This window comes from Aulonocara stuartgranti (genome assembly GCF_965226115.1).
Source record: "Aulonocara stuartgranti genome assembly, chromosome: 16".
NCBI lineage: Eukaryota > Metazoa > Chordata > Actinopteri > Cichliformes > Cichlidae > Aulonocara > Aulonocara stuartgranti.
In genome coordinates, this window is record NC_138952.1 from 31499370 (window position 1) to 31511656 (window position 12287).

The 12287-nt window shown below is 41.8% G+C and overlaps 1 protein-coding gene across 1 annotated transcript in view; it reads left to right on the top strand.

The window, feature by feature from the left end:
• Positions 1 to 11426, top strand: part of LOC309691295 (radixin) — a 45627-nt gene extending 34201 nt beyond the window's left edge. The window contains exons 4-15 of the mRNA XM_082508925.1: positions 794 to 889; positions 1200 to 1322; positions 2947 to 3098; positions 3297 to 3380; positions 3497 to 3643; positions 4476 to 4572; positions 4679 to 4842; positions 5640 to 5770; positions 7606 to 7766; positions 8152 to 8244; positions 8324 to 8533; positions 10514 to 11426. Of these exons, the coding sequence (XP_082365051.1) occupies positions 794 to 889; positions 1200 to 1322; positions 2947 to 3098; positions 3297 to 3380; positions 3497 to 3643; positions 4476 to 4572; positions 4679 to 4842; positions 5640 to 5770; positions 7606 to 7766; positions 8152 to 8244; positions 8324 to 8533; positions 10514 to 10678 (1623 nt within the window). The 3' untranslated portion in view covers positions 10679 to 11426. The remainder of the gene's footprint in view (positions 1 to 793; positions 890 to 1199; positions 1323 to 2946; positions 3099 to 3296; positions 3381 to 3496; positions 3644 to 4475; positions 4573 to 4678; positions 4843 to 5639; positions 5771 to 7605; positions 7767 to 8151; positions 8245 to 8323; positions 8534 to 10513) is intronic.
• Positions 11427 to 12287: the final 861 nt, after the last annotated feature.

Here is a 12287-nt window from a genome sequence, read left to right on the forward strand (position 1 = left end):
GCAAATGTTTTTATCTAGCCTGAAAGTATGAGACTCCTGCTCAGAGGTCCAGGCAGCTTGATCGCCTTTCCCCGTCTCTGCTACACTCATCATTCCTCCCCTCTCATCCTGAAGTCTCTTATCCACATAGCTGTCTCCTCGTACCGCAGTCCCACTGGAGGCCCGCTCTGTGTAGGCGTATGTGTGTGTGTTTGCAAATGTAATTGATTGTACCGTTACCATCGCAACGGTGTGGTTTTTTTTTTTTTTTTTTGGATGGGCGATTGTGGGGGCTTTCGCAGTTGTGCGTGCATGCAACATGGGTATTTAGCTTGTTTATGTCAGCATCTCTATTATTCTCTGTGCGTGAGAAAGAGTTAATTACATGGTAGAAGTGGCGTGGTATTGACTGTGTAAATCACCTTAACATCTGAGAGAGTGTCTACAATCCCCTCTGGGATCATCTGTGTCTCTTTCTCACGCTTCCTCTCTGTGTGTGTATGTGAGACAATAGTTTGTGAATGACAAACAGAGAATTGTGTTTGAGAACAGGGAGGAAAGACGAGGGGAAAATATTCAGTTTCACTTTTTAATGATGCATCGATTTGGTAAGATTGCTGTCAGTACATGATACCAGTGAGATGACAGAGCACTTTTACTTTATCTGACGCAGTGCGTACAATTTGTGGTCTCAAATCCTGAAAGAACTGAAACTGCAAGTACAGACAACAGTCATACTGACTACAGGTGTCGGGGAAATTTTGAGACTTTTTGAAGAGGAAGTGGAAAACATAAGATATATTTGTGGTTTCAGGTGGTGAAAACAGTCGGTCTGAGGGAGGTCTGGTTCTTCGGCCTGCAGTACACAGACAGCAAAGGCTACGTGACGTGGCTCAAGCTCAATAAGAAGGTGAGAGGCTGCTCAAAACACAGGAAGAAATCCATCCCTCAGCATAGCTTAAGCATGCTTATGTTTATATTCTTTGTAACAACTGAATTTATTCTCACATTAAGAAAACATTTTAATCTTATGACTCCTTGTAAATGGTAAACATTCATCATCCTGTTGTTAATACTTTATAAAACGACGTAGAGGATGGACCATGAACACTGAGATCTGTTTTTAATGTATTTTCAGTTTAGTTTTCTCAGGACTTTCATGTCCCATGCACTTTGTAAAGGGCAGATGATGAAGGCTTGTGTTCGGGTGTTCCTTCCAGGTGACCCAGCAGGATGTCAAGAAGGAGAATCCGCTGCAGTTCAAGTTCAGAGCAAAGTTCTTCCCTGAGGATGTTTCTGAGGAGCTCATCCAGGAGATCACACAGAAACTTTTCTTCCTGCAGGTACTGTGAACTGCTCAGGCTGCCAAGCTCATGTACGGGGTAAACCTGCATGAAAACTGAGCTGGATTTACAGCTGTAAAGAGCCTTTCTTATCTAAGACAATAATTACACCTTTTTTGAGCTGGTGTCATGTAATGTGGCTATTGTGGTTAGTATAGATCATGCTTACCGGTATATTTGCTTTCTACATCAATTATTGGCAGTAGATGGATCAACATATCAGCAAATAAAAGAGTACGTATGGTTGCCACTGGCTTACATTTATTAAATATAATATTGAAAGGTGGTTTGATGACGAGCTGAAATACTTTTCCTGGAGTTTTAAATCATTATTTATTTCCCTATCTGCATTGCCAATGTCTGTCAGCTAAATTGGGGGGTTTTGTTTTAATAACCATGTTTAATGTGCATCCCCCGCTGCAGAATAATATTGACAGAAACACTATTCTCTGAATCCTGCTGTTTAGTGAAAATCCCTGTAATTCCTCTACATTCATTTAACTATAGCCCACCCACTGACTGTTGTCACCCCCAGTTTTCTGATATATGAGTAAAAGGCCTCAATTATACTCTGTTGTGGGCGCGGACAGCTGGAGACACCACGGGTGAGCAGTGATTCCCGTTATGCTTCTTTGAAGCGTCCTTGTAGTCCGCCACCTGAGGTGCACTTGCCTGCCAGTTTTTCGAGACTACACTTTACAATGCACCAACTGTTCATGCAGCCTAGGCAGTGTGCTTCCATCCAGGTGAAACAGGAATGATTGCTCAGCTGTGATGTTTCCGTGTCCGCAACAGAGTCCTGTGTTCCATTTGCATCGTAAGTTGGAAGGCGGAACTGGGAAGTGACATTACCCCCAAGTTCAGCACATTCATTAGGAATGTCAGAAAAGGAAGAATAAACAAGGTTTGTTTCAGTGCTTAGCAAAGGTAAAGGTAGAGCCATTAATGAGGCACATGCATGGCCAGTGTTCTGCATATGGCTTATTTAATTTATTTATTTATTTTGGCTTATGTCTCAAACACACATATGTAGTAGTGTAGGTTACAAGTCACAAATGTTTACATACACTGCCGCCATTTGGACTGTTAAGTTAGGGTTGGTGGGGGATCACCAACTTCTGAGTTGGAAGTCCGACTAACTCAGAAATTCCTTCTTTGGACTTAAGATGGAATGCTTTGCATTGGCTTACATCTGCCAAAGATGATTTGGCTTGTAGCGCCAAAACACAACAGCAGTCTGCTCAAGGCGCTTTATGTTGTAGGTTACAAACCCTACGAGACACCCTAACAATCAGATGACCCCATATGAACAAGCCCTTGGCAACAGCGGGAAGGAAAAACTCCCCTTTAACAGGACAAAACCTCCAGCAGAACCAGGCTCAGGGAGGCGTAGCCATCTGTTGGGGTTAAACAGAGAGGGACAAGACAGATGGGAGAAAGCCAGAGTGTGAAAGGAATTACTAATTAATGATATAAATGTATTTTAAAACATCTTTGGACTGCATTACTATTTTAGTTCAACTCAGTTCTGCTGGAAAAACAAATTTTCTTTTTTACCCATGAATCATGGAGTCAGAAGATCTTGACGCTTGTGTGTTTTTGCTTATATGTGTCCTCTGAGCAGGTAAAGGAGGCCATTCTGAATGATGAGAACTACTGTCCTCCAGAGACAGCCGTGCTGCTGGCCTCGTATGCCGTTCAGGCCAAATACGGAGACTATAACAACGATATTCACAAGCCTGGCTACCTGGCATCTGACCGGCTACTGCCACAGAGGTAAAATCAGTAGACATAATATGCTACTCCACGTGGGTCTAATGAAATATCTGATTCCAGAGTCTCTCTTTGTTAAGAGTAAAAATGTGTACATTTTAGCATGATTAAAAGCCCAGGAGTGCTTGTTGTGTTATTGTTTTCACTGTTAACTCTTGTGTTGTGTCGCTTGTGTCCTTTTCTCCTCGGCGTGTCCTGTAGAGTTCTGGAGCAGCACAAGTTGACAAAGGAGCAGTGGGAGGACAGAATACAGACGTGGCACGAGGAGCACAGAAGCATGCTCAGGTGAGTGTATTGTGAAAGTTTCATGGTTATGGTTTCATATTATTTTGCATGGAAAGTTTCATTCACTGGCTCCTGCATGTTTCTCTGCTAACTGTTTTCTCCTATTGTGTGTGCAGGGAGGACGCGATGATGGAGTATCTGAAGATCGCTCAGGACTTGGAGATGTATGGCGTCAACTACTTTGAAATTAAAAACAAGAAGGGCACAGAGCTGTGGCTCGGGGTCGACGCCCTGGGACTCAACATCTACGAGCATGAAGACAAGTAATAAATCTACACATTTGCATGGATGTGTACTTGTTGTGTTATTCGTGGATATCGTCATTGTTTCTTGTGATCAGGGACTCAGCTCAGTATTTGTTTGACGAAATCATTCATGTAGCGGATGAAAACCAATACGTCATTTTAACCAAAGAAGGAGCAAAATGGAACAAAAAGAGACGTTTTGTTAGACAGCTGCTCGGTTTCATTTGGGGAAAAAGTGGAACAGAGATTGATGGCTGGCATACATACACTAATGCGGTTTAGAACAGCGGTCCCCAACCCCCGGTCCGTGAGTCGTTTGGTATCGGGCCGCGAGAGTTGAGGCTCAGGTGTGAAATGTATGATTTTCAGGGTTTTTATCGGTTTTCAGCGTTATTTTGTTATCGTTAACTCAGTTTTCCTGGGTCTTTTCACGTGTGTTATGAATAAATCTTCTTTTTCGGTACCGGTACTAGTTTTATTTTGTTGCATTTATCCACGACACCTGAAAATATTGTTGGGCATAAACCGGTCCGTGGCGCAAAAAAGGTTGGAGACCGCTGATTTAGAACTTAATTACACAAGAAAACGTAATTCAGTCGTTTGTTTAAATCGTTAAATCCACCTTCTAACACTTTTTTGATATTTAGTCCGAGTATGTAAATGAGGTCTGGGATGCACTGACATTATTTCCCTCTAATGGTTGTGAACAGTGGTACACAACTGATTGTTGAAACAAAACCAGGATTTTAATGGGCACCCATCGTCTGAAAGCCACTGTTGTTTTGAAGTTTTATGTTTACCAGCTCGTGCGTTTATTTAAGTGGAGTAAAATCTCTCTCTGCTGCCTCAGGTTGTCACCAAAGATCGGTTTCCCCTGGAGCGAGATCAGAAACATTTCCTTCAATGACAAGAAGTTTGTCATCAAGCCCATTGACAAGAAGGCTCCAGTAAGTGCTGATGAATTCATACACGGTTTAATGTTTTGTTTTTTTTCCCCCCCACAGAAGAATAAAATTTTTACTTACTAACCTTTCTTATGCCGGCTTCCTCCAGGACTTTGTGTTCTACGCCCCACGGTTGAGGATCAACAAGCGTATCCTGGCGTTGTGTATGGGAAACCACGAGCTGTACATGAGGAGGAGGAAGCCTGATACTATTGAGGTGCAGCAGATGAAGGCTCAGGCCAGGGAGGAGAAGCACCACAAGCAGATGGAGAGGTACGGCGCAAAAAGACCTATTAATGGATTTATTGCATGAAGTTTATATCTAAATACATACCAGCAGTTTTAAATGGTAGTCATTTCCCACCAGTCTATCCTGTATTTCTCCTAGTACTGCACACTTTGTATGACAACTACATACTGTAAGTGACAGTACGCTAGTAACCCTTTCTGGCCACTAGGGGGCAGTGCTGCTTTGAAGAAAATCATAAGGCTGAACTTTACTTTTTTCTGTTAACTGTAAATTTCCACATATTTCTATTTGGTAGCAGGTGATGTGGCGATTTTTATAAATGCCATCAATGTGTCCAGCATTGGTTTCACTTTGTGCTGAATTTTTGTGTGTGTGGGTAGATTTAGTTTTACTTAACAAATTGGTAAAAGTGTCTTTTATTGACTACATAAGGGTTTGTTTGTTTTTTTTGTTTTTTTGTAAGTGATTCTAAAACATATTGTTTTATCATCTTCAGTCTGTGTGTGCCAATATTATGTGGTTGTTATGGATAAACAGGTAAATTTGGCATAATATTGCAAGAATGATGTAAGCTGAGTAGTCAGTCGATCTGAGTGTGCACGCAGTGCCTGAAAAAACATGTTTTTTTGTGTGTGTCAGCGGGTTCACATGAACAAAGGAACCACAGCTTTCTGTGGGAAACTGGGTTAAATGGTTAATTGATATGAAGCTGGAGACACAGCAGCAGGGAGCCAGACTCAACACAAACCTTTAAAACCTTCCTCTTGAGTTTTGTCGGTACACAATCATGTGACGTTTGCTTTCTTTGTGGTCTGGACAGGGCACAGCTGGAGAATGAGAAGAAAAAGCGAGAGCTTGCAGAGAAAGAGAAGGAGCGAATAGAGCGAGAGAAGGAAGAGCTGATCGAGAGGCTGAGGCAGATCGAAGAGCAAACTCAGAGAGCTCAGAAAGGTACGTCTCCACCCACTTCACTAGTGTGTGCGTGCGCGTGTGTGACAGTGGGGTGTACTACAAACGAAGCTCAAGGAAGTATTACGGCTGGGCTTTGTTTGCTTTAGCTGGCTCAGCAAAACCTAAGCCCCACTCGGAGATAACTGCTGTCATGGTGATGGTTATCAGCTTTCTCTGTTTAGCTCTCTGTCTCAGGCTCTGTGCACGCTCGCATTAAAGGGGGGCCTTTCACCTCCTACATCAATCACAGATGAAGATGGTAAAATGGTGATTAAAAAACTTTAGAGAACAGAAAACACTAAAATTTCAGACTGCTGCAGATCAGGCAAAAGATCTGGTGATTTAGATCACAGAGAACTTAGATAACATAACGTAAAAAAGTGTATGCATTTAAACTATAAAGCTTGCTGACCCACAGTCAGAGGAGAGTTTGTTGGCACATCAAAGTGAAATTAATTTGATTGATTTAACAGGTACTCTTGGTGACAGTCTGATCAACTTTCTAACCTGTGGTCTAGCAGCTGCAGTTCCAGCTGTGTAAAAGACACATAGTAGCAGATTAGAGTCGAGCATAATTATATTTGGACATTTCCTTAGTATTACGTCACAACAATGTGATTGGTCACTTGCAGTGTTGAACCTGGAACAATATTTATTATGATGATGTGGGAACAACACCAACTCGACGATATCAGATCATCTGATGTAGCCAGGTAAAAACAAACCGACCGGTCACTCTCACCTCGTTCTGCACGTCCTCTGTTCGTCAGCCTGTGAGACGTAGATATTTCCTTTAGTCCTGGGAGTCATTACATGTTTGTAGCCACAAGTCTTTTATAGTGACATAATTTATATTTATTTATGTCATTTCACACATAACTTTAATTGTGGTTTCAGTACTGAACTGATAAGAGACATTTGGTAATAATGTTTTAATCACTGAACAGGGAGCTGTTTTTCTTTCCCTGGAGGTCAAATGCAGTTTCCCATCCTGAAGTGAGGGTTATTGTGAAGTGTATCTAATCTGATAATCTGCACACCTACCCACAAGTTTGCGTTACTTGGCTGATGTTTAACATTTGGGAACTGCTATCTAAGACGGATCAGCATCTGTGGTTCATCATCTTATTACTAATTCTCTGAATTTGCATAACATAGAAGCTGCAGTGCAGACCGCAGGCAGCAGCAGGCTGTACTGGCGCCGATCCCAGAAGATTAAGAACAATTCACACCTGGAGTGTTTTTAATCTAAGAAATGCTTGAAGCGTTGGATTCACCACTCTGTATCTGGACTGTACAGGTACAAATGTGGAAGTTTAAAAAATGAAAAATAAACATATTTTAAAGAACTCGTGACGTGACGTTTGAAAATATTGGTCTGCTGCAGTTCTTTAACTTGGATTTTTTTTTTTACCGGGTAAACATAAAATGTTTTCGGTTCATCATTAAAAATACATGTTATTTAAAAAACTTTATATTTGTTGACGACTTTACATCCAGGGTTGCAAGTAAAGCTTAAAAGTAGATGTGAGAAACATTTTAGTTAACTCATTTTGACTTCAGTTTTTTTTTTTTTTTAAATAAATGGATTTCTGTATTAAGACTTTAGATGCCTGCATAAGCTGAGAGGTGATTCCATTTAAAACACTAAAACTAACCCTGGACCACATAAAAACGAAATAATCTGAGAGCAAAAAGGGGCTAAACTGACACGATCAAATCCACTCTGGAAACTGAACTGAATAGAAAACAAAAACTCTAAAAAACAAATCTGAAACTGTGGTCACTGCATGTTAGCGATGCATATTGAGACGCTGATATGCGTGTGCCTGCAGAGCTGGAGGAGCAGACCCGCAGAGCGCTAGAGTTGGAGCAGGAGAGGAAGCGGGCGAAGGAAGAAGCAGAGCGGCTGGAGAGGGAGAGGCAGGTGGCGGAGGAGGCCAAGACAGCGCTGGCTCAGCAGGCCGCTGACCAGATGAAGACCCAGGAACAACTGGTACCTGCACACGCACGTGGATATTCATTCATTTATACTGGTGCTGTGGTGCAGGTGTAGATGCCACCAGATCTGTGAAAAACCACATAACAGTTTTTTGTTATAGATTCATGTTTGACCAGTTCAGTGATTATTCATCATTTTCCTCTTTTATTCACATTTAGATTTTTTTTTTTTTTATAAATAAATACATAATGTAAAAAAAAATTGTAACCATGTAGCAAAGGCTGTGTTTCTCCACCAGAACCATCCTTTCCCTAAAATATGAGAATTGCATCATTATTTCTGCTTCATATTATTTTGCATTGCAAATAGCATTGTGTGCTTGAAATGTCAGTTATGTTTGTGATAAGTTTTTGCTTGGATGTGTTATTATTTTCCACAGGCTGCTGAGTTAGCAGAATTCACTGCCAAAATTGCTCTGCTTGAGGACGCAAAGAGAAAAAAAGAAGAGGAAGCAACAGAATGGCAACACAAAGTAATGCCTGTGTTTGTGTGTCTGTGTGTTTGTGTGGTTGTCATTACTCTTTCTAAGTATGCATGTATCTTCTTTCCAGGCTCTGTCAGCACAAGAGGACCTGGAGAAGACCAGGGAAGAACTTAAGACGGCCATGACATCTCCACCGGCGCCAGAAAACGACGAGCAGGATGAAACGAACGCCGAGGCCAGTGCCGAGCTTCTCAGCGACGGTGTCACCAGCCACCGCAGCGAGGAGGAACGAATCACTGAGGCGCAGAAGAACGAACGTGTTAAGAAACAGCTACAGGTAGAAATGAGCCTGAGTTTCTGGGGGAGGGATTCTTCCAAAGGTACACACTCACTGGTTACTTTGTTAGGTCCCACTTGCTGGGCAACTGCTTTAATCCTGCACGGCAAAGATTAAACAAAGACCTCGAAAAATGCTCAGAGATTTCTGTCCATATCGACGAGACAGCATCACACAGTTGCTGCATGCATTAATGATGTGCGTCTCCTGTTCCACAACGTCCCAAAGGTGCCCAGTTGGATTGAGAGCAGCTGGTGACCATTTGATCTCAGATATCTTCTTGTCGTGGTCATTGTTAGTTTCCTGATCTTAGCTGACAGGAGTGTCACCCAGTGTGGTGTAGCCCATCTGCTTCAAGGTGTGAGTTGGCTGTGTTCAGAGATGCTCTTGTGCATACCTTGATTGTAACAAGAGGTTATTTGAGTTACTGTTGCCTTTCTAGCAGTTTCCAGCAGCAGGCCATTGTCTGCAGGCATCAACAAGCTGTTTTCACCCAGAGAAAATGCCGCTCACTTGATATTTTCTTTTTTGCTTTTAAGAAGAGAAAATATTTTCTGTAAACCCTAGAGATGGGTGTGTGGGGAAAATCCCAGTAGATCAGCAGTTTCTGAAAGGCAGACAGCCCACCAACAACTGTTTAATGTTCAAAGTCACTCAAAGTCCCTTTTCTCTCCCATTCTGATGCTCAGTTTAAATTTAGGCAGGTCATCTTGATCATGCCTAAATGCACTGAGTTGCTGAGATGTGGTTAGCTGATTAGCTATTTGCACGTAGTAGTTGAGTAGATGTACCTAATAAAGTGTCCAGTGAGCTGTTTTAGATGCACACAACAAAAACTGTATGTGTGTGTTTTCTCTGCATTAATGAGAACTCCTTTCATCAAACATCCAAGCTGGCAGACACGTACACACTTGCTGCCAGTTTGCTACAACAGAAACACCACCTGAGAAAACGGGTTTCTGCAAGACCGGCACAGTCGAGTTTGTCAGTGCAAATGCAAAGCCTCCAATCCCACTTTTCAACGCAATCTGTGTATCTGGCATCATTTGCAACTTCAGGACTGTCACAAAGCTGAAAGGACTAAATAAATAATGCTTCTTTCAGTTTATTAGACAAAAGCCAAGAATCGTACAATTTGATGGGGTTTTTTTGTTGTTGTTATTAATAAATTTCTGCAAAACTTTGAATGTACTTCTTTATTCAGTGTGGTGAACAAAGTGAGGAAGTACTGTGTATCAGTCGGTCGAGTTTTTGATGTTTCTCAACACATGCAATCATTGGAAAAACAAAGATTGCACTAATTTTCTGTCCTCATTGGCACTATCGTACAATCTGTACATCTTAAGGTGAAGCGTTGGTGGAAGGACTGCATCCTTTCTGAAACCACTGCTGCGTAGACACTGTGGCAAAGTTATTTTCCGGTAAAGCTGCTAAAAAGATCTGGGTCTGAATTTTGTAGTTTAATCCGCAGAAAGTAGCCTGTGCAGTGAAAAGCTCGTAAGTTTTCCTGCTGCACATTAGAATATACGACAGATTTGATTGCAGCTTCGGTTACAGCGGCGGTTTGTCTGAATCCAGAGCAGCTGTGAAAATACATTAACACTGCCTTTTATCTGCAAATCAGGTGGCGCATAAGCCAGCCTGGCAGGTTGTTTTCTTTTATCACTCAGATGTACCGATGTCCTGTTGAACGGCAGCTGTTAAAAGCTTTTCATCCTTATTATGATATGGGAGCAACCACAAGCTGCCGGCTGTCAGAATTCAGCATTTCTTGGCCGTTTGTTGATCTTTACAACAATGTGTCTTTGTGTTTCTGGTCTTTAAAACTTGACTGAATAAACAAAAGCCAAAATTCCCTGTATGTATCAACTCCCTGTAGGAGTTGATATAAATTTAAGCAAATATTTCATTCGAGCAACGATGGAGTCGATCTTAAGTGAATTGTGTCTCACCACCTCCCTCCCTTTGTCTTCCGTCCAGGCTTTGAGTTCGGAGTTGGCGGAGGCTCGGGACGACACCAAGAAAACGCAGAACGACATGCTACATGCCGAGAACGTCAAAGCGGGCAGAGACAAGTACAAAACCCTACGGCAGATCCGCCAGGGCAACACCAAGCAGCGTATAGATGAGTTTGAGTCCATGTGAGCCAGAAACGTGGATGGACACGACACTGAAAAGAGACCGTTTGGTCTCATTGCCATGTCAACGCCTCACTCTCCTTGTAAAGCCCAAAACCTGCTGCCACTGCAGAATAGCTTACCTTTTCTCTACCCCGGAGAAAGATGAGATAGAGGGCTTCGTAGCTTCAACCTCGCCAAAGCTCTGCCTAGCAGCGGCTGGCCAGCCACATACTCAGCTTTCTGCTTTTTAGAGCTCTGCCCTCGCCTCGATGAAGCACACGTCTTTTAATCAATCTGGACAAATAGCAAGCAACGTGTCGTCTCCCTGTACATTACTAGCAATTTAAATGCTTGCATGTTTGATAATTAAACAATATCGCAACCTTTAGACAAAACGTGACTGTTCCGAAATGGTTTCTTTTATTCAACAAAATAAAATGATCATTTGTAGCTATAGCTTATTGATGTTGGGAGTTCGCTTTAATCTGTACCTTTATTTTGTCTTCAGCAGAACAATTTAAATTTTTTTTTTTTAAACTGCTTTACTCGTGTCATTTCTTTCCCTTTCACTGCTGTCATTTTGTTTTGGTACAGTTACGCTGTCGTCCACATTCAGCAGTTAACTTGTTCTTTAACAGGTTGTGTGCTCACAGAGAGCCGTTAGCAGGCAGATAAGCAAACTAGATTTGCTTGGCGTTCTCTTTCCATTGAGGCAGTTGTTTCAATATATATTTTGTCTCACAATAAAGAATGAATTTATATTTCCAATAATACACCTATGGTATGATCTTGGTCCTGACTCTTCCGTCAAACAGAATGAGTATCAGATTTGCAGGATGTGGCCTGAGCACCTCTATAGAAGCAGAAGTGTTGGGAGTTCGCTGCTGTGGTGCATTTAGCTGTGGTTTAACACAGTACCATAATCTTCCCATGAGTGGATGTCCCAGCAAAGTGAAAGCCAAATATAGTTCATATCATATCACCATAAACACCTCATGCCAGCTGTCAAGCACGGTGGTGGAGGTGTCATGATTTGGGTTTGCTTTGCAGCTACAGGAGCTGAACACCTCGCAGGCATAGAGTCAGTCATGAATCATGAAGTCAAACTAGGTCATCAAGACAATGATCCAAAGCACACCAGCAAATCTGTAACAGAATGGCAAAAATATGAGTAAACTAATGCCTGCAAACCTCAATGGACTGAAGCTGTAAAGAAATCCTCCACAATATGACAGAAATTTATACAGAAAACAGATCAGTTATTGCTACTACAGGTGGTTTTACAGCTACTGAATCATGGAATTTACTTAATTTTTTCACGGGGTCGCAAAGTGGAAAGTTTCATTTTCATAACTTAATGGAAACATTTCACAGCACTTTTCATTGTTTCCTGCCACAGCTGATAGATCGTCAAAAAACAGGAAGAGTGATGCAAGTGTAAACAACTGCAGTAGAGCAGTGATGTCACTTCTCTTGCTGTGTCCAAAATACCCAAAAGAAAAACTCTTCTAAAATCGGTGTGATAAGGTCCATCCAAAAGCGATCATGCAGGTTTCTGTGGCATCTGTGGTTCAGTGTAGGCACATTACATTTAATACAAATAAAAATGTTCATGAAGGAAAATTAAAAGACTC